The 20,941-nt window shown below is 41.3% G+C and overlaps 2 protein-coding genes and 1 long non-coding RNA gene across 5 annotated transcripts; 1 reads left to right on the plus strand and 2 right to left on the minus strand.

Moving 5' to 3' along the window:
- Nucleotides 1-234: 234 nt before the first annotated feature.
- On the minus strand, nucleotides 235-1,942 carry LOC130138826 (uncharacterized). The gene is made up of 3 exons (XR_008817100.1): nucleotides 1,402-1,942; nucleotides 1,134-1,296; nucleotides 235-935 (listed from the first exon to the last, which is right to left on the minus strand). It is a non-coding gene; the product is annotated as an uncharacterized LOC130138826 (long non-coding RNA).
- Nucleotides 1,750-4,305, plus strand: LOC115685507 (uncharacterized). Of its 2 annotated transcripts, XR_008817099.1 has the most exons (3): nucleotides 1,751-1,925; nucleotides 2,430-2,772; nucleotides 4,232-4,305. XR_008817099.1 is itself a non-coding variant. In XM_056314029.1 (2 exons), the coding sequence occupies exons 1-2, from the start codon at nucleotides 1,838-1,840 to the stop codon at nucleotides 2,648-2,650; spliced, it is 309 nt and encodes a 102-aa protein (XP_056170004.1). In that variant the 5' UTR covers nucleotides 1,750-1,837; the 3' UTR covers nucleotides 2,651-2,819. The 2 variants fall into 2 exon arrangements, 1 of the variants encoding a protein (XP_056170004.1); XM_056314029.1 differs by lacking the exon at nucleotides 4,232-4,305 and having other exon boundaries at nucleotides 1,750-1,925; nucleotides 2,430-2,819.
- Nucleotides 4,306-15,128: 10,823 nt separating this feature from the next.
- LOC115683653 (expansin-A10-like) lies at nucleotides 15,129-17,226 on the minus strand. Of its 2 annotated transcripts, none has more exons than XM_056313584.1 (4): nucleotides 17,045-17,226; nucleotides 16,612-16,758; nucleotides 16,176-16,464; nucleotides 15,129-15,777 (listed from the first exon to the last, which is right to left on the minus strand). In XM_056313584.1, the coding sequence occupies exons 1-4, from the start codon at nucleotides 17,052-17,054 to the stop codon at nucleotides 15,468-15,470; spliced, it is 756 nt and encodes a 251-aa protein (XP_056169559.1). In that variant the 5' UTR covers nucleotides 17,055-17,226; the 3' UTR covers nucleotides 15,129-15,467. The 2 variants fall into 2 exon arrangements, with proteins under 2 accessions (XP_056169559.1, XP_030464071.1); XM_030608211.2 differs by lacking the exon at nucleotides 17,045-17,226 and adding an exon at nucleotides 16,839-17,001.
- Nucleotides 17,227-20,941: the final 3,715 nt, after the last annotated feature.

Raw genomic sequence — 20,941 nt, forward strand, 5'->3', positions numbered from 1 at the left:
GTCAATAAAAAAAAATAAATAAATAATGTCGGCAAGTACCGGGCCTTCAAGTCAGTACCCCTTCCTTTCAACCATGACTAAGAGAACGGAACAAGGATGCCCGTTACTCCTGGCATATGAAAAACCAAACTTTGTTGTAGTTGATTCACGGATTTTTGCCATGTAAAAAGCATTTCAGCGTATAGAAGGATAATAAGTCGAGCAAAGCACCCGAGGACATGAATTTTGCATATCAACAAAAGTGAGACAATACTTTGTGGAGTATTTGATTGCTTCGACCCAACACTGGGTTGCTTTTGACCTCGACTCTCGACGTCAGTTTAATGAAGCATAAACTCATTCTGTTTCCTTGCAACATCTACTAACCCAATGAAACTTGAAACTCCATTAAAACAGAGTATACACACCTATTACAATTGCTCGATTAAGTTTGAAGAGAGGAAAAACAAATCAGTTAGGTCTCTCTCCTCGCACAATTAATGTAACGAATTAGAATCAACTAATACTGAGAGGAGAGATAGGAAAAATCGAAAATAGGTAAAAGCCAACAATGCGCTACTTCTCTATGGCACATAAAGAACGTGCAGGGTCAAGCTGGTGACAGATAGTCCATCCAAGGACATCAACATGTCCGGGCAGCAGCCACTGGCTGCTAAGTGGACAGCAGCTAATTTTAGTTCTTGCAAAACTAAACACTCAAACAGGCAGGAAGAAAACACAGGGATTTAAAAGAAAAAAAACAAACACAAAACAGAGAACACCGCCAAGAAATGAAACAGTGGTGCGAGAAGTCAACAGAGTGTTGATGGATACCGGGAATGAGAAGAACGCGTTTGGGGTGAGGAATTTCGTCGAACAGGCAGTGCGGGTACTGCAAGAGAGATCGTCCAATATGTCTTCTCCTTTGATGAACTTGCCATCTTCTAGGCAAGACTCTAAGAATGGAGAACACCAAACAATAGCAACGGGTGAGAACAAGAACAAGTCTCTCAGAAGAACGATATGAGATTGGAAAGGTCACCTTTCATTGGATGTTTCTTCTCATGCCTTAACTATAATTTCATTTTAACGGTAGAGAGAGAGAGAGAGTGGTTATAAGCGAAAATTGGTCCCGAGTAAATTGCGCATATTACCTGTGTGTCCCTACACTACAGAGATTCAGGGTACATCTCAATGAAAACACAGCAAACTGCCTTGAACTTCTTTCTTGTGCTAAATGGATCAACGGGCCAAGAACATTTTCCCTTCATCATTACTTTGCAGTTCACAACTTTTTGCAGTTTCATTCCTGTTCAGCTGAAGAAGTAGCACCATGTGAATCTACAGTTTAATTATAAGCTTAAGATGAAGTTTGGGAAAGAGTTTGTGTTCCAAATGGTGCCGGAATGGCAAGACACCTACATGGATCACAACTTTCGCTAGTTGATCTTGAAGGACGTCTTGCGCCACCGGCAGCTGTATTCGCGGCCATCCCCAAGGGCACCAACGACCACCTCGCAGGGCCCTTTAAAGAAATGGGGGTCAGTCTACTGAGCCTTCAGCGGGCCGGTACACCGGGAAATTCTTCCAAAGAAAGTGGTGAAGACGAAGAAGTGATACTAGTGAGCACGGTTCAAGAGGAGGGATCGGATCATGGGAGGCACCAGACCATGTCTGAGTTCGTCGGACGAGGGAGGTGAGTGCAAGCTCTTGTTCTTCGGGAGGCTGGATAATGAGTTCGACAAAGTCCTCGGCTTTTATAAAAAAAGGTAGAGGAAGTGGTGGCCGAGGCAGATGAACTGATCAAGGCAGATGAATGCATTGATCACTCTTTCGCATCAGGATCAAGAAACTGGTCATGGGATTACCGGGGACCAGCACTAGCATCGCTGCCATAGGTATCTCGCCATCCCCAGTCTCCGTTGCTGTTAACGGTACAAGGTCAGGTGAGGTGGTGTGCACATTAAGTTTCCGCTGCTTTTCTTGTCCTGCTATGAAACTTCTTTTTTGTCCGTTCACCTACCAAGTAGAAAACAAAACGTCTTAATCAGGGCATCTAGCACAGATGCCAGTCTGGATTTCTGTATTTGTTTTAGGTTTGCCACCAGCATACTGGTGCTCCAAATTCGTTTTCTTCTTCGAAACACGGTCAATTTAATCCGAAATTTACTATGAACTATCTAAAACAAACTGTCTTTTGACCCAAAAGAAGGAATACGGGGGAAAATTCTTGGAAAGCTACAGATCATTGAAATGAGTCTGTTTGAATCTTTGCTGGTGGCAAAAATTCGGAAAACATTATTATGGAATCTAGATGGCCATATTTCATATTTAGACAGCAGGTTACGGTTCAACCTTGCAAACTGTGGGACTGGCACGAATTCCCCTTTCGGGATCGTGAAGAAATTCTCAGCTTCACAATCTCATAATTCGTTATTTTATTTGTCTAGGATGGACGCGAATGGGTGTTATCCAAGAAGTTGAGATGACTAGTGAGGAATACAATGAATCAGAAGATAGAGATGATGGCCCCGCAAAAGTTGCAGATACGGATCATAAGGTCAACAGAAGCAAAGCCGATAGCTCCGACTTCAGACCAGCTCCGACTAATATCAAGGATCGCGTGAAGATCACTGTCCAACCTCAAAGTCCGGTATCAGCTGCTAATTAAATCCTGATGAGTTCAAACTCGGATGTGTCATTCACCGAGGCAGAGCTGAGGAAATCAGAGGAATTGATGACTGGAGCTTTTACGGAATCCTACCAAAATCTTCAACTTCTAAAATGCTACTGGTTAGGCCAATCTCCACCAATTTTACTGTAATCGAGGATCATCTGTATTAGGGGTGATCGGTTCCAGGGTGGGTTGGGTCCAGACCTGAAACCTGAAACCAACCCTGTTATAACCGGTTCCCAATTTTAAAAACTTGAAACTTACTCTGTTTTCCCTGGACCCTATTTTGGAACCAACCCTGTTTTTCCGGTCCGGTTTCAGGGTCTACCCGAGAACCTGTTTTTTTTTTTTTTGGGTTCCTTTTTCCGGTTTCATTTTCTTCCAGCAAAATAATATAGGTAGCAATGAAACGATTCAAAGTAAAAGATGAATAATAAAAACTACTATCCGCCAAAAGTAACAATCCCTAAAATGAGCAATTGAAATTACAATCCATCAAAATCAACAATCCAAAAGAAAAACAAGCGAATCCACAGAGAATTTCGTCGCGTACTTACAGATCTACTGAATCGGCGAGCCAAAAAGGCGGAAAAAACACACGCACAGTACGGACGCCGAGATGACCGAACCCTAGCCCTCTTCAACACCCAGGCAGGCGACGAGCTGGGTTGTGTTCTTGTGGCGACTGACGAGGCGCTTGCGAAGAGAGAAACCGTGAGAGACAGAGGAGGTCGCGAAGAGAGAAGAGAGAAATCGTGAGAGACAGACTGGGTAGCTGGGTAGGGTAACATGATCTAGGGTTTTTACTTTTTTTTACATTATCTCAAAACCGGTTCTAAAACCGGTCCGGGTCGGTTTTTACTTGGAACCGGAAACCGGACCGGTTCTAACCGGTTCCCGGACCTATTTTTCGGGTGGGCCGGTCCGGTTTCCAGGTAAACCCGGTCCGGTTGCACACCCCTAATATGTATTCCTTTTCTCAGTATAATGACAAGCCAGTTAACCTAACTGGCTTCATGAACCAACTGGCATTATCCAAAATTATGAAGAAGTAGGACAAGGTACATTAACTTTATCAATCGAGCTATATTCTTCAAGGTTTTTCTGTGCTAAAATATGCTATTCTAATATCAAATTATGCAGATCACTCGTCCCAAATCTTCAATGTCTTACTTAAAAATGGTGGATAATTCGTACCTCGGCAGCTCTGATGAGGTTGTAACTAGCGACTGAGATACTAAACTTTTTCTCAATGTCGATACCCATCTAAATAAGAGATACACTTTGGATCATCTTTTGAGCCCCAGGTTTCAAGGCTCACGGGAAGAGTTGAAGCTGCATTTATTAGGCATTTTGCCAATGGAAACCGCCGTAAACGGATGAGAACCCTAAGACCAACAGCTAAGAGAACCTCGTTAGTTCCAAATAATTAGCAGTCCTATACTTTCTTTCTCTACACGTGCGAGACAAGGCTAATAAGCTCTTTTGATTTGTGAGACCGTGATTGCCTCTTGCTACCTAAGTTCTTATTAGTTATGTACATCGGGGTACATTTTTCTGTTTATCTGCTGCTCGTAGGTTGCTTTACTGGATGCACATTGACTCTTATGGCGGGATTAAAGTGGCTGTACATGCAAGAGATCTCCTAAAAAGTGACTGGCGCCAACAGTACAAAGAAAATATATTTCCCCTTTATAGGCAAGTTGAAATGCTTCTTTCGAGTTCATTACCAATATTTTGAAAGGTGTTCTGTACTGGGAAGCAATATGATGGTATATCGAGTTAAATGGATAAATGATTCATTCTGGAATACCTTCTTTCTGCACCTTGTTCGGATTCAATATCTTGTATATGGCAATGTAAGCTGCAAACATATACTTCTGGAGGCGCTATTGAATCTATTATCCTTTTATATTTGGATTCAAAAAAGGGAAAGAACTAGGTTGTCATAATTGAAAGAAATGGTCAATCTATATCGCCTGAAGGAAGAATGACTTCCTAATTGGAAGAAATAGTCCACGTGTCAGCACTTACTCGTGAATTTTGAAAACCATTAGAAGTATCAGAGTCCGGCTTCGACAACGCAAAATGAGGTAATAATGATGTCTAACATTGTCTAAAAGTCAATGCAGAAATACGTTTGACATAGTCAAGAAGGTAGCAATACCTCCATTTGAGATTCCTCAACTTGATTATTAACACTTTTTTCTTGACCGTTACGGGATAATCGTCTGCACCCAACTCCTTCTTGTACCATAAATTTATAGTACAATCCCAAGAACCAGAACAGATTTGATGTATGCAACCAAGAAGAAACCCGCTCAGTTTTAGGACTACAGATCTAATTACCCTCCACGACCTTAGGGTCCTGTCTTTTGATGTAGTTGCCATGCGAACACTCTCAGCTTCTGCACTCACAACAGAGTTAGTCCATAGTCAATATGCAAACTATACAAATGATTGCACCCTCAGGATGAGGGCACCTATTCTGTGCTTGCAGTACATAGAAATCGCCGCGGTGGCTTGAGCAAAAGCTAGACCTTGACACTAAAAGTTAGGAAAATGATTAACTAACAGTACCGGCAATTGGCAAAATGCACGGTCCAACGTCAGCCATACTTTTTTATTGAGGAACAGGAAGACTGGTTCTACTGGTTTCAATTTTCTTTTTACTTCCCGTGGCTTCCTATTCTCTTGGCTTAATTTAGCATTAGATTAGAGAACTTAAAAAAGGAAATGATTAGTTAACACTTAACAGTACTGAAATAACAAATAGAAAAATCCCAGTAAGTGGATATTTTTCTATCAAAGAAAAGATTTAAGTAGACTGAAAAATTTTAAATTGCAACTTTTAAAGGAGTAAATATCATTCTCCACCAAAGAAAAGATTTGGGAGATATCGTTCCCAAATAACTCTAAAAAAAAAAAAAAAGGAATGTGACCATCTAATATACTTTGAACTTTTGATTTTGGTATCGTTAGCTAATAATTTTCCTTTTCGAATTCTCTAATCTCATCCTAAATTAAGTCAAGAAAATAGGAAGCAATGGGAAGTAAAAAAAAAAAAAAATGAAACCGCTGGAACAAGTCTCCCTAGTTCCTCCATAAAAAAGTGTGGCTGATGTTGGACCGTTCCTACCGTCACAAAAGTCCTAGCGTTAGGCTAGTCGGACTCTAAAAGTTACCTCATTCTTATCATAAGTTCTTTATTACACCAAAGTTTCAAAAGGGAAAAATTGCCTTAAACAGTTTTGGCGAAAAAAAGAAATAACCTCCGCGGGATCATGCTTATAATTTTTAGTTTCAACATTGGATCATTTAAATTGCATCTCCATATTTGATACACTGTCCTCTCTGAAGATTCATCAGAAATTATATTTTTGGGATAAAACAATCTCAGAATAGAGTAGAAGTATGTTATCTTCAAATTTACATCCAAAAAAGTTAATGGGCAGCCCCATCATGCGAACCAGGGTCCTGAATTTACAGCCGTGGCAACGATGATACAATTACAATTCACCGATTCGCCTTCATCTGACCTCCCAGGGTAACTGAATCAAGTGCCCACGAAGTGCTTGATTGTTTTCCTTAGTCAGCTACGTTAATTGAGATTAAAGATTTCCCTATTAAAGATATTATTAATTAGATATTACGGATATTATTTGATACTTTGTTATTCTCTAAAATAGCTAATTTCTTTTCATATGCATATCGTCCGGATATAAATGCCCTCCTCTAATAAAGGGTGAAGTGATTCTCTCTCTCTCTTTTTATGATCCTAGAATATTTACAAGATCCGCTGAAATTACAAGCAAAAAGTACATTTCCAAATATACATTCTTGGAATAGCCCACCACGCTTTAGCATTTCGTAAAAGTTAATGTTTGACATTTTAGGGTTTGCTCTTCTGGATTTGTCGTCCCTTTTCACGGTAAGAAAGGAGCGTATGAATTCGTCGTTAATCCTCTGACATAAACATAAATCGAGGATCAAAGCTCAAAGGCACACACCATTTCTCTTCTAACTCAAAGAAGAAACAAACACATCATGCCTCCCTCGCCCTCTCCGTCGCCTCCTCTTCCTTTCCACTTTTCATCGACATTCATAAAGTCCATAGGATTCGGCATTCTCACATTCTTCCTCATCTTGTGTGGCATCGGCTTGCTCCGTACCTGGTTCCAGTGCCGCGAGATTCGGGATCTCTTTGATCGCATCGTCGAGCGGCATCGAGTTGATTTGGAGAAGTTTGATATTGAAGGGTGCGCGATTTGCCTGGAGATCTTCGAGGAAGGAGAAGAGTGTTGTGTGCTCAAGACGTGCAACCATTGGTATCACGAAAGTTGCATCAAGAAATGGCTCTGGAATTGTGAAACCCCGCATTGCCCACTTTGCTGGGGCATGGTCTGAGCGGGGCGGTTGGCTAGGATTACCCCATCTCCCGCCCGTTCCTAGTTTGACTCTTCTAAATTCATGGTATGGTCCAATTAGTGGCATATCGAGATTCTCTTTTTACATTATGATATTGTATCCCAAAAGTTTTATCAATTTTTGGGACTTGATTGATACAACGATTGTCAAAATTCTCTTTTGTTATATTTCCTCTTAAATTTCATGTGAGTAATGCATTTTGTTAGATATAATTAGGGATTTTTCTAGAATAATTTCCTATCTTAGAGATATTTGATAATTCTGTTGAATCTATGTGTCTCTCAAGATTGCACGTATATCTTGATTGATATATTATCTTAGATAGTCATCTTATAAAGCCTATAAATAGGCTCATGTATTCTTTTTCAGATATATCGAAATATGCAGAAATTCCCCAATACTCTCTTTTGCATTATGATATTCTTAACTCATTTAGTGATAATTGTAAAGCATGATCTCAATGTACTTTCATGCCTCTCGACTAGTGATGAGTAGTTTAATTTGTTTTCATTTAGGTCTTATCATTCTCATCGAGTAATCTAAATTTCATGGGGGGTGTGATATGTTTCAAAGGTGATAATAATTAGTAGGGGTGAGCAAGATGGACCGCTCAAACCGGGACCGGACCAGACTGAACCGAAATGATCGGTTTGGTCCGGTTCTCGAGAATATCGATCTGGTTCCCGGTTCCTAAAAGTGGAACCGGTTTCAGGGCAGTCCGGTTCTCGGTTCTAGGGTGGAAACCGGACCGGACCGATAAATATATATTTTTTTCTAATTTTTTCATATATATATTTATTTACTTTTTAAAATTTTTCAAAAAAATAGAAAGCACAATCTAATTTCCCCAATTCCCTCTTGCCTTTACTAATAAGTGATTGGTCCCATTGAAACCGGACAGGACCACCGGTCCGGTTAGGTCCACGGTCCCAAGACTAGCCAGTCTAGTCCCTGGTCTTAGAAACTGGGAACCGATCTTCCCGGTTTGGTTCCCGGTTCTTGGGTTGGACCGGACCGGACTGAGAACTGCTCACCCCTAATAACTAGTGTGATGATGATGATTGAAGCTTGATCAATGTGAGATTATCAGTGCAATTAAATGAGTCGTCACTGATGATTGTTAGGTAGTTGAAAGAGTTTCAAATCTTATGTGAGAAATCCTTTTGCTAATGTAGAAATACACTATTTTTAATTTAAAATTTTGAATACTCGTCGAAAGACGTGATGAGCGTCATGTCTACTATAAAAGTAGCTATACGGAAGACAGCTGTATCGAATTTCAAAAGATGATAGCCATTTATCCGATATATACTATATTAAATTATAACCAAGTACTCTATCGATATTTATAGACATGTTAAAATGACCACAACCTTATATTGTATTTTATTTTTATACGGTTTGATGATTGAAAAGAACACTTATTAGTTGATTTTTTTCTACGAAAATTAATAAATTATAATTTTCTTCTCTTTTTTCCTACACATTTTGATTGTCAAGATCAATTCCTCCTTATTATGTCACAGTTCGACAAGACTTCCACAGTGAATAATATATGATAATGTACGTATGTATATAGCTAAACAGTTAACTTCTTGCTTAAAACATATATGATTAAGCAATATAAAGAATACTAAGTAACATAATCATGACATTTCCACTACATAACCAAGTTTGTTCGACCACCCTTTTATGGAAACTATATATATCGATAGAGTACCCTACAAAAAATACAAGCCAGAAAGATCCTCACACTGAAGATCACGGACATGTCAAGAACCAAAATCTAACTTACTGTAAAAAGAACAGGTAATGCTCAGGTATCAAGACTCATCACATACTTCTTTCGATCACCCTTGATTAAAAATAGCTAACATTATTGTAGCCCCTTTATTCAAATAAATCTGGAGTTAGAGCCCTTAGTAAAAGCTTGGTGTTCAGAAAAAATAAAAGTCATAATGCTTTCCCACCAGTAAATTCATATGTTTCAGAAAAAAATCATAATACAGAGGAGGAGTGTCAAAAGGACTTACAAGTCCCTGCTAATAAAACTGGCATCTGACACCAAGGGCCAATTCATACTACGTATCTGTGCGTCCATCTTCACTTGCCGCTACCAAACTTTGACTCCGTAAAAAATGATACAAGAAAAGCAGCATTTCCCTCGTATAACAAAGGAAGAGAGAGAGAGAGAGAGGTCGATAACTTTTTATCTTGCAAAAAGGGCAGCTGTCAAAGAAAATCACTACATGCAAGCTTCGAGGAATAGACCTCGTGTACACTGTACAGTGATATCAACAAAAAAAGTTTTGTAGAGCTCGAAAGAGTGAATAGATATTGCTAATTTAAACCATAGTATATCACTCACTCACTCTGTCTCTCCCTCTTTGTGAGCTTCAAGGTCTATTTAAAGCTGGTAATACTGTTACTGTCTTCCTCAAGTAATCATCTCATAGAGAAGAAGCTCTTTGATCTCATCTCTTTCAAGTTTCAGCCTCTTTTATTGCCGTTCCCCATGGCCTTCAAAGCCATGCTCTTCTTTTTGGCCACTTTGCTCCTGATAATCACCCTCTCTCTCTCTCTCTCTCTCTCTCTCTCTCTCTCTCTCTCTCTCTCTCTCTCTCTCTCTCTCTCTCATCCTCTCCCCTATGTGTGCGTGGGCGTGGTCTAAATCATTGTCTTCTTTCGACTGGTTTCATCCAGTGACGACGGACTCAAGACGAAGGTAATGTGTAGAATCCTGTGAAAAATGTCTGTAAAGCTCATTATATGTGCATCAAACGTTCGGAGCCTTGGAGGAGCAGGATACACAGTTGGGTATTCATCAAACAGTGGGCTTCATTGTTTGTTTCCACCTTCTAGACATATGCTTGCATTTACTGGACTACCAAGCAATAATATATACGGTACTTTACAAGTTGGTCTTTTGAGTAGTTACTAGGTTTAATTCACAGAAGTTCTACAAAGAGACAACCGTAAAGTCTAGGATTCACAAAGAGACAAGATTAGTCACCACCATCAAGGTCACTGCATTGACTTTTCAGAGAAGTCCAAGCCTCCAGATCTTTCAACGTGTGAGACACATTTCCTTCTTTATGTTATTTCTGGTTGAATCACGTTAATATGTTGCTTGATTAAATGTAACTTAATGAACTCTGAAGCAAAGTAGAGATCGAACGTACAACTTTGTTGCAGGCTCCGTCTCCGCCGTATAAGTCCCAGTGCCACCTCTTGCTCCGGCCAAAGTGCCAGCCAAACGACCAACTCCATCTCCACCATATGCCAAATTGCCAGTGCCACCTCCTGCTTCGGCTAAAGTGCCAGCCAAACCAGCAACTCCATCTCCTCCATCGAAGGCGACGCCACCACCAAGCGAAGCCTCCCACATCCGCACGGTTGCCCCCACTTAAGTCCGAAGCAGGTGCCCATCTTCCCCTCCTGACGTTGCCATGACTCAATAATGTCTTCATGTCCTCTTTCGCTGCTTGGTGGGGTGTCTCTGCAGATTGCATCCCACTCTGCGACCAGAGGTGCAAGCTCAACTCCAGGAAGAGGGCGTGCACGACGTGCTGCCACCGATGCAAGTGCGTGCCTCCGGGGGCACGTACGGGAACCGAGAGATGTGCGGGAAGTGCTAAATACACCGACACGACCACCCACGGCAACAGAATCAAGTGCCCACGAAGTGCTTGATTGTCTTCATCAGTCAGCTACATTGAGACTCGTGAGGAAGTTTTGAAAGAGAGATGGCAAAACCCGTTGAGAATTAGGAGGTTGTGGAATAGCCCCACCACGCTTTAGATTCCGTGAAAGACGCATATAAATGTGAGCGCAAAAGAGGAAAAACTAATGAAGGAAAACCAGGTGTGATTTGACTTTGCATGTTGATTGTAAGGAAAACGAGGGGGTGAAAAAGATTTTTGGTATCTACAAAAGATTTCCGTCTTATCCATTCGTTGTTATTCCTCTGACAGAAACATATATATTGCGGATATCATCGGAATTTTCGAGGAATGTAGTTGAGATTCAAAGGCTACTGGGATTATTTACATGTCTATTTCAGCATTGCTTTGCAAGTGGACTGTTACTGTCCAACGCCACAACATCGAATCTTTAACTTCCGAAAACAGACCGAAACAACTAGCAAGAAACCACAACATCGTTCCATTTCTCTTTAGCTATTTGAATCGCGTACTCGATCGAAGCTTATAGGCGCACCCCAGTTCTCTTCCAACTCGAAAGAAGAAGCAAACAACATCGTGCCTCCCCCGTTTCCTCCTCCTCCTCCTGCCGACGATTCATTGTTGTTCGTGACGTTGCTAGCATGCAGCCTCGTCATAGCCATCCTCGTTGCGGTTGGCCTCTTCTTTTGGTGCCGCGACAGCACGACTCGGGCTCTCTTTGATCGCGTCTTCGAGCAGCATCGTGTTGATGTGGAGAAGTTCAATATTGATGGGTGCACGATTTGCCTTGAGAGCTTTGAGGAAGGAGATGAGTGTTGTGTGCTCAAGACACGCAACCATGGGTACCATGAAAGTTGCATCAAGGAATGGCTCTTGAGAAATTGGCATTGCCCGCTTTGTCGGGGCTCGGTCCCAGCTGGCCGGGTAGCTAGTGTCACACCGATTCTTTTCTAGTTCCACTCTTCTAAATTTATGATCGAGATTTTCTTTTTACATTCTGATGTTATATCCGAAAAGTGTTGCCATTCTTTGGAACACAATGGATACCACGATGTTCAAATTCGCTTTTGTAATCTTTCCTCCGACTAAATATAAATTTCATGTGAGCAAAAACGTTTGGTGATAATTGTAAAGTATGATCTCAATGTAATTTCATGCTTCTCGACTAGTGTTGAGTAATTTAATTATTTTCGTTGAGTAATTTAAATTTCATGGAGTGTATAGATTGTTTCAAAGGTGATAATAATTAGCGTGATGATGATGAATGAAGCTTGATCAATTTGAGATCATCACTGCAATTAAATGAGTCAACCACTATTCACTAGTTGAAAGAGTTTCGAATCTTATGTGGGATATCCTTTAATTAATGTAGAAATATACACTATTTTTAATTTAAAATTTTGAATACTCGTTGAAAGCCGTGATAAGCATCATGTCTACTATAAAAGTAGCCGTACGGGAGACTACTGCATGAAATTTCAGAAGTTCATTACACAAATCTATCTATATGATATATACTGTATTGAACTATAGCTAAGTACTCAAACGATATCGATAAGTATATTATAATGACCACAACCCTATATTGTATTGTATTTTGTGATTGAAAAGAACACTTATTAGTTGATTATTTCTACGAAATTTAACATTATATTTTTCTTCTCTTTTTTTCCTACACATTTTGATTGTCAGAATCAATTCCTCCTTACTATGTAACAGTTCCATGAGACTTCCACAGTGAACAATATATGATAATGTACGTATATACATACGTAACTTAAGCTTAGCTAAACAATTGACTTCATGCTTAAAACATATCTGATTAAGCAATATAAAGAATACTAAATAAAGTAATCATGACATTTCCTCTACATAACCAAGTTTGTTCAACCTTTTATGGCAAAGATGGACCTTGTCCCACAAAATATCATAAATTTATACCAACTTTCTTAAATGAAAAGGAAATGGATGATTGTCCAAAAAAATAAGTTAGCAAAACGATAAGGAAAGAAGTAAAAAGAAAAAGAAAATAAAAAATATTTATTCTACATCAAACCTCAAAAAGTGAACTGGTGTCAAAATAATATTATTATAAAAAAACCCTCATTTATGTGAGAAAATTACATAAAAAGTTCTAAACTTATTACACTTGCAAAATGTCTTTCGGACCATTTGCAGCAAAAGTAAATTCGTATATGACCCTCCTCACTTGGCTTTATATTTTGTTCAAGAACGGGTAATTCATTGATCTCCTTACTGTCTATTACTAGCTTAATAAGGATGCAGCCATGCATCTCCCTCCATCCACGGTTGATCTCTGACCTCTGTTAAGATCTCGTACGATCGATGTCGACCGACTCAAAACCACGAGCTATATCAATGAACAAGTCAAGAACTTTAACATTTGCATGGACATCATGGATTCTGCTTCGCATCTCATTTACTAAGTGGAGATCCCTCAGAGGACCTACTCATCCGTTCATTGAATTCCCTTGTCTCACCCGAAAGATCTTTGATCCCGGAAAATCTACCTGCACTTGCCCAACATGGCACTAAGGAAGTTTGCTTCTTCAATGCATACCCTTTGACATCGACAACCTGGCGAAAGCTTAGGGCTTGAGAACATTCAGATTCAGTTCAAAATGCTCATGTTTAGTGGGTGATGATATGGTTTTGCAGTGCGGTGATATTGCAGACTTTAAACCAGAAGCCCACTAATCAATCGTTCTCTTATGCAAGCACATATTAGTTTCGAAATGACAGAAATATGCTGATACCGTGAAATTTCAATTTGTATGATCCGAGTATTGTATGTGTATATCGGAACACATGATACCCTATTATAAATAGTAATGCGATGCCACGAAATCCATGAATTATCTTACTTATTTGTGTTTATTTGGTAGGGGAGGTGACACTATACATGGAAGCCTTTTGTTACTTGAAAAGGTTGCGGGAGGGGCGACTAGATTAACTATTCCTCTAGACGTTACAAGGCTCCAACACTCACGATGAGATGTTCGGTTAGAGTCATGACTACTTAATCTATTCATACACGGCGTGTCAAAAGTCAAGAAGTCTCTTCACACGAGATAGAGAATACGCAAGGCACAAATAGGTAAGAAGTTCACTCACATCATAGCTCAAGACCCTTAACTTCATAAAAGACAGACGCGACCTTTTTATCACCGGATTACCCCTTCATTATTATTGAGCTACCACGTTCGGTGATACCCATAAGGGCCGTGGGTTCACGAGCAGCTGTACAACACCAAGCTCGTTGGTACGGCATCGCAAAGCAAGAATGATTGGGTCTTGGCTTTGCCAAGTTTTGTGATTCTAAGTAAAAATATCTGCCGACAACTGAACTTACCCAAGAGTGTACTCGGCAGTGAAGTGAAACAAAGAAGAACCAGACATTTTTGTACGAGCAAGATGTGGAAAAGATGAAATGGAAGTAACTGTTACACTACGCATTTTAATCTGCTAACTCATAAAATTAGACCGGACATTTCCTATTCCGATGAAGCAAAAGCAATTTCATTCACTAGAAACGAAACCGATAATCAATCTCTCTAGATCTGCACATCTTGCGTTCCCCATTAACAAAAAAACAAAGTCGATCACGGTGTGTACTATACTGCAATGGAAGTATACCAGCAGTACTTAAGGAGGAGGTCCCGCATGAGAGGAAAATGCATTAATTAAAGAAGGGAAGCACCATGCAAATACATTATGATTGGGTCGGGTGTGGGTCGCTGAGCCCCGTTTCACTTGTATTAATTGAACCATGTCTTCGTCCAGGATAGGTTTTCAGTTATGTCCAAATCACTACAGACATGGCACGTTGGTTTCTCTTTCGTGGGAGCGTCGATTGCATTACTTTTCGAGCATTCATTTTCAAAGTTTGAGGGTTTGCTTTGCACTAAGCTCAACTCTCTATATATCTTGCCAAAGATACGTGTGGTTGCTATCTTTGTTTCATCTCTTAACTATAGCTGCAAGTTTGCGCAATCGATTGATTACTTTAAAGAACATTAAGGTATTTGAGAGAACGGCGCTAATTATATACAGTCCGTGTTTCTAATCCTCCCTCAAGTCGATGGCGGTATCCGAAGCTGGCTCTTGATACCGTGTCATGAGGTCGATAGCGTGATGATCACAAGATTCTTCAGACCCGACTTAGTCATACTCATCCCTGGTCTACCGAGGACTTCATATAGTTTCTTTGTGTCTGGACATGTAAAGTAATTGAACCGCCTATAACCCTCGATTCCTGATTTCGAAATAACTTAACTTTATATGAGATGTCTTGTTAAATTTCTTGTATGCTCTTGATTGAGATCCCATAGAGGAACACTAACAAGCCAAGATAATATTCATGCCCAATATAACCATGAGGGCTGTTTATCCATTCAGCAGGATATTTTGGATTACAGAAGCAGCCTAAACTCAGCAAGCAAAAAAAGCACTTGACCAGGACTTTTCCTGACATGTATACTGATCCTACAATGATTCAATCATCAATTCCATAGAGACTTCAGTCTTTCAACTTCAACTTGCTGATTGAATTCGTGGCCGGTTTGAAACAATCACCGGCGGACAGCAGGAAAATAAACCATAGAAATCCAAGTTGGATTTTCGAACTTAAAATCTAGTGCACAACTTGTGCTATTAAAAAGTTGTGTGCACGGGTTCGATAATTAGTATCGGAATTGGCCTCCAGTATAAGTCTGTCCGAAGGACCAACTAGAAGGGGCGACATTGTAGGACACGACGCTCCGGCCGTCGCTGGCGGTGACTAGGAAAGAGAGGGTCTGTCCATTGAGGTAAGAGTTGCTCTGCCAGTTCTGTCCCCAGTTTCTCGACATGGGTTGCCACCGGGTCCTCGATCCTTTGATGGACACGGAGTGCACGTCCCCGGCTCCGCCAACATTGGTTATGAGCACGAGGTTGAAGTAAGAGTGGCCGTTGATGGTGAACCGGATCCCTCTGCTTCTCCTGCACCTCACTCTGCAAAAAAGAACCCGTCACGAGGGAAGCACGATTAGCCCCATGAAAGCGCGGAGGGATCAGCACTCAACTATTTGAGTGAAAAATTTGCCTAAACTTCTTGGTATAAATTGCACCAATTGACAAATGAAGGGTAGGACTCCAAATGGGCGTCCGAGTAGTACAACTGGATATGTAGAACACAATATTTTTTATTCTGCTGAGGGAAAGACAAAATTCGAACCCGAACGAATTGATTGTCTAGATGACAGCATAATATGTGCTCAGTAAAAAAAGAACTATATTAAGCGATTTATCACTAGATTCGACTATAATTTTTACTACCTAAGAAGTAGCATGACTTGTGCACCCATATATGAGAACCTCTCAACAGGAAGCAACTGATGTCTAGGCTATACCTTCGGTAGGCCACGGGGACGATCCCGGCCCTGTACTGTGCGATGTGCTGGAAGACCGGCTGGGAGAGGTCGAAGTGGAGTTGAGGAGGGTCACACCACCCTCCCGGTGGGCAGAAGTTGGTTGCCGTGACCACAATGGTGCCCGGGAGGCACCATTGCGGGTCATTCACGCACCGGAGCTCAAAGCACGCGCCGCAGCTCAACCCGTTGTTGAACAGGGCAGTGCTTAGTGCAGCTGTGTTTGTGCCGTACCCTTGGCTGTACAAGTTCCCGTACCCACAAGCCCCTCCTATTCATACAAACAACATAAAGAAGGAAAAGAAAAGTAGTTTGGTATTAGGAAGAGTGAGATTAAACATTCAATACGTCAAAATTCCTAACGTGGTGGCTTAAACGTTTGAATTGTTTTAATTAACTTGGTCCACAAAATGCTTACCCATTGTTCCCGAAGCATCGCTTCCTCCATAGAAGGTGGCATGAGCATTCGTCCACCCGCCGTAATATCCGTATGCGCGGGAAACCGGCACGATTTGCGAGAGCAAGCCGACCACCAGGAATCCTAGAGAAACCATCTCTCTTTGCCCTGCACCGACACGATTTTCATGAGACGTTTTGCTTTGTTGATGCGGACTGAACTGAACCTCATTCTTACTGCCTCCATACCTCAGACTCGGAAGCAAAGTTAGAAGAGAGACGGCAAGAGCAGGACTGTGTATGAAAGAGACTATAACTCAACCCTTTTGAAAGGAGAGAAGATGCACAGAAAATGCATGAGTTTGTGGAAGATGAGGAGGGAAGATGGAGCAGAATAAATAGAGGCTCGTCGACATCACAACTGACAGAAAGTTCTTTGACATCTTATGAAGTACTTGGGTCCATTCAACTGCACATATGTCAAATTGTAGAAAACTTCACATGCACACACACTCTCTCTCTCTCATTCGTGTCATAATCTGTGTTAGTGACTGTGGCAACGATGCAGGCTCGCATTCAAACCTGGTAAGTGTAGTCCTGGATGGGGCAGGCGGGTGACTGACTGTGTCCAACATGAATCCAGAGTGGGCTGTTGGAAGTGAAATTTGCAGGGACCGGGAGGTCTTTAGCTTACAAATCAGCTGCGCAAGTTATTCCCACGAATCTTAGACCGTTAAAAACACGGATCTCACGCGAATCTCACCGATCACGACAGTTCAAAGTCATTTTTCGAGCACACAACATTTTAATATACCGACTTCCCGCACAAATCTCACGGGACGGGAAGAGAATTTCCTTTTTCTGAGAAGCAAAATCGAGACTCGTTTTAAAGGTTGAGTACCCTCTTATGGGCAATTATTGGTCCGTGGCACTGTGTCTTTTCAATTTTTTTTTTGGTTCTCTGGTGCATGGTTAGAATCCACAGAAAAGCATAAAATATCTCTGCAACGACTGCACTTGAGTCAGATAAAGGAGGGATCTTCAGGTCAAAATTTGGCTGTCTTCGTATGGACGTATCGAACCTGTTACTTTGTTGGCAAAATCCAGGAGAACCGTTAAAAAACTTTTTTATCTTGTGAAAAACAAAGATAGCTCGACTTCTCTCAAATGACGTGAAAATGTCCACAAATTCTAACTCGAGCAGCAATACTGTTTATCCTTAAATTTCGCAATTCAGCGAATTTATGTGACGCGTGACGTGACTAAGAGTGATGTCTCAAAGAATCATGTTAATGTGAAGCAGAGTATGTCCTATTAAGAGGAATCAACGCGGTGATGTTTTAGAGAGACCATGTTGTTTGGTTTCTGCTGATGTGTCTGCCAAGTCGTTTGGCTCAACAGGCGCGTTTCTTTTTTTCTTTTTTTTTCGGTGTACGTCGGCACTGTTAGCCACTTCATATGTCACATCGACTTGCATAGAAGGAAAATTTAACGGTGGGTATTTTTATCTCTCGGGGAAAGTCGGTGAAATTTTTTGGATCGTTTGAAAAGTCAAGATATTGTTGTCGCGGGTGAAAATTCTGATATGTTTGGAACTTGGCCTTATTCGTGGCATAAAGGCTTGGAATTAAGGGTAGAGGATCCAAATAAAGGAAATGCATTGGCTCGTAGTTTCTTTGCTTTTTTTGGCTCCAATTCCCATGCAAAATTTTCAGCTTACGCCTTCAAATTTAGCGGGAAATGCATCCGGGCGCGGAGAAAAAAGAAAGGGAAGATTATTAGATGCTCTCGATTTATGTCGGTCCACTTTACACGAGTTATCAAATCATGTCGAATCCACCCGCGGTTGAACGGCTCATGCGGAGGCCTTTGTATAAAAATGATTCACATACCGAGTCTGAATTTCTCCTTGACATTTCCGAGTAATTACGATATCGATTCTATTTCCCATCCAAGGCTTTGGATCCCATTTGAACTCGGTTTGTCTTTCTTACCGTTACTACACATCCTCGATCTCTGGTTCTCGATCCGGGAAAAAAAAAAGCGACACGATGTCCATCCAGCAACCGGATTAATAACAACATCCACAAGTTTGATTTCGGCCGTAACAATAAATACATGTTGATTACAATTGCTAAAAATTGCAAGAGCATGATCATGTTCCCCTGTCTTTGTGGTCCCTTCGTTTAATGAGAGACTTCTATGATCGACATGATCCCGGGGTTAATGGCACATGCAGGTCGTCCCTTTTGACAAGCATGGAATCCAAGTGTAGGTCCTTTCTCATTTATTAACCGTAGGGCACATACGGTTCCCTTAAATATCTCCTTTTTCACGCTCGGAATTTAATAAGGCGACTCTAGGGTTAGGCGAAATCGGTTCGAGAATTCAGAGATTACCACTTTAGGAACTGGAGGTCGCTCATTCAGATATCATCGACCACGGGCAATTGATTCTAGATAAAGCCCACTTGCACGCACTAGGGCATATATGGTTCGCCGAAATATTTTCTTCTCGCGCTCGAAATTTAATAAAGCGATTCTGGGGCTGGCGAAATCGATTACAAAATTCAGGGGATTTCCAGTGCGGAATCGGAGGTCGCTCCTTTAGATATCATCGACTACGAGCATGGTAATTTAGATAAGGTCCGCCTAGATAGACTGAAGGCATGTAATTGCGTGGTTGATAAGTTTTGCAGAGTATTTCACGAGCTTCCATGTAGTCTGGACTCTCTATACTCATCCTAATAAAATAAGAAAAAGTAAAAGATTTAACGAAGCGATATTAGCCATTTGCCTTATTCATTTTAACCGTCCGGTGGCGACCCTATTGTTTTCAAAACTCGGAAATCGCTTTTCCTCCGCGGGCCAGGCGGCTCCGAGCTCGCCAATGCCGAGGGGGGGGACCGCAGCTTCGATCGTGAGCGATGCTGAACAACATCATCATGTGACAGCTTTCTCGCGTGCCTCGAACGTACGAGATTTCGCTTGGACGTGCCCGAGGTGGTGGCGGTAAAGTTTTTTCCTGGTAAAAATCCTGGAGAGTCGCGACATGGTGCAGCAGCTGGGGTGTTTCATCAATGCGGAAAGCTGAGGTGAACTTGGGGATCGGCACGATGTGACCCCATATAACTGTTGGGTTGCTTAGGTAGATCTGGGAGGCGATCCGCCACCTGCAAATCGGTCTGCTCACCTGCCAACACCTGCATGAACCTGGCATATGACATTGCCAAGATGTCCCCTTGCTTCGCCCCTGGCATAAGTTAGAAGCACAACATTAACGTCCCGGTCTCTCTCTCTCTCTCTCTCGGTGCGGGGATTCTGATCTCGATCTGCCGGGCCGAGTGGGGCTAGGCCGGGCAGGGCCGGGTGTACTCCCGTCGGCCGGCTTGGATCGAGCCCCCCGTGCTGTGAAGAAATGCATGGAAAGGATCGGGCGGGCACCGGTGAGCCCATAGTCGAGGGCTCGGCATTGCTTGGCCGCATGTGCCGAGGGATCTTCATAAAGCCGGGTCGGAGCTCCTCCCAAGCCCATCTTTGTCGGCCTACCTCCAGCAAGAACCTCGCCGCTAGCTTGGTAGGAGCGTATAGACACTAGCAGCTGCTGATTTGCCGATAAGATAAATAATATCGTACATCAATTAAATCGAATCTCAATTAATGAAAAATTTGTCGAAATCAGTTAGATATTTCACGAGCTAAATATCAAAAACACACGAAATGGGACTTCTTGATATTAAGGAAAAAAATCATGGGAACATCTTCCACTAAATGTGAGGGTACAGTTTTTGGTTAGGGACACGAGCAAATGGCACTTTCATGGTCGTGCTGGATCGCCGTCATCGTTGGTACACAGAATTATAGATCGAACAAAAAAGGAAAAAAAATCGAGAAACTCATGTAGTTTGTCCTTTTCTTAGGCCGGTAAGTTTCAAATTCAAGTACGTGACTCAATTGCTGGCATAGATGATTGAATATTGTGTTGTTAGTACAAAGTACAGCGGTGTCTTGACATTTGGGCAATGGATTTGCTTTAACTTTTAAAAACCAGATTTTCATTTTATACTAAACGCATCAAACTTTAAACAATATGTTTTGAATTTTAATTTTAGTTAAGATAGATGGCACGAAAAAAAAGAAGAGAAAATTCCAAATAAAGAACTGAAGTGTCTTCATTTTCTCAAATAAGGGTCTGAAGTGGACTTTGTCTCAAATAAGAGTCTAAAGTGCTATCATTTTATCAAATAAGGATCGAAAGTGGACCTTATCTTAAATAAGGGTATAAAGTGATCATATTAGTTTCAAATAAGGACCTAAACTCATCGGCCGAAGGGAATTTTTAATCTTTTACTT

Source organism: Syzygium oleosum, unplaced genomic scaffold (assembly GCF_021117445.2).
Source record: "Syzygium oleosum isolate NSW1041296 unplaced genomic scaffold, Sole_v2.1 Sole_v2.08, whole genome shotgun sequence".
NCBI lineage: Eukaryota > Viridiplantae > Streptophyta > Magnoliopsida > Myrtales > Myrtaceae > Syzygium > Syzygium oleosum.

Bases quoted from the DNA above. Each gene is read 5' to 3' on its own strand.
- LOC115685507 (XM_056314029.1), top strand. From the start codon at position 1,838: ATGGGATTACCGGGGACCAGCACTAGCATCGCTGCCATAGGTATCTCG. The intron at 1,926-2,429 runs GTGAGGTGGTGT...TTATTTGTCTAG, and splicing joins TGTTAACGGTACAAGGTCAG to GATGGACGCGAATGGGTGTT.
- LOC115683653 (XM_056313584.1), bottom strand. The intron at 16,465-16,611 runs GTAAGCATTTTG...TTGTATGAATAG, and splicing joins CGATGCTTCGGGAACAATGG to GAGGGGCTTGTGGGTACGGG. The intron at 15,778-16,175 runs GTATAGCCTAGA...TCTTTTTTGCAG, and splicing joins GTCCCCGTGGCCTACCGAAG to AGTGAGGTGCAGGAGAAGCA.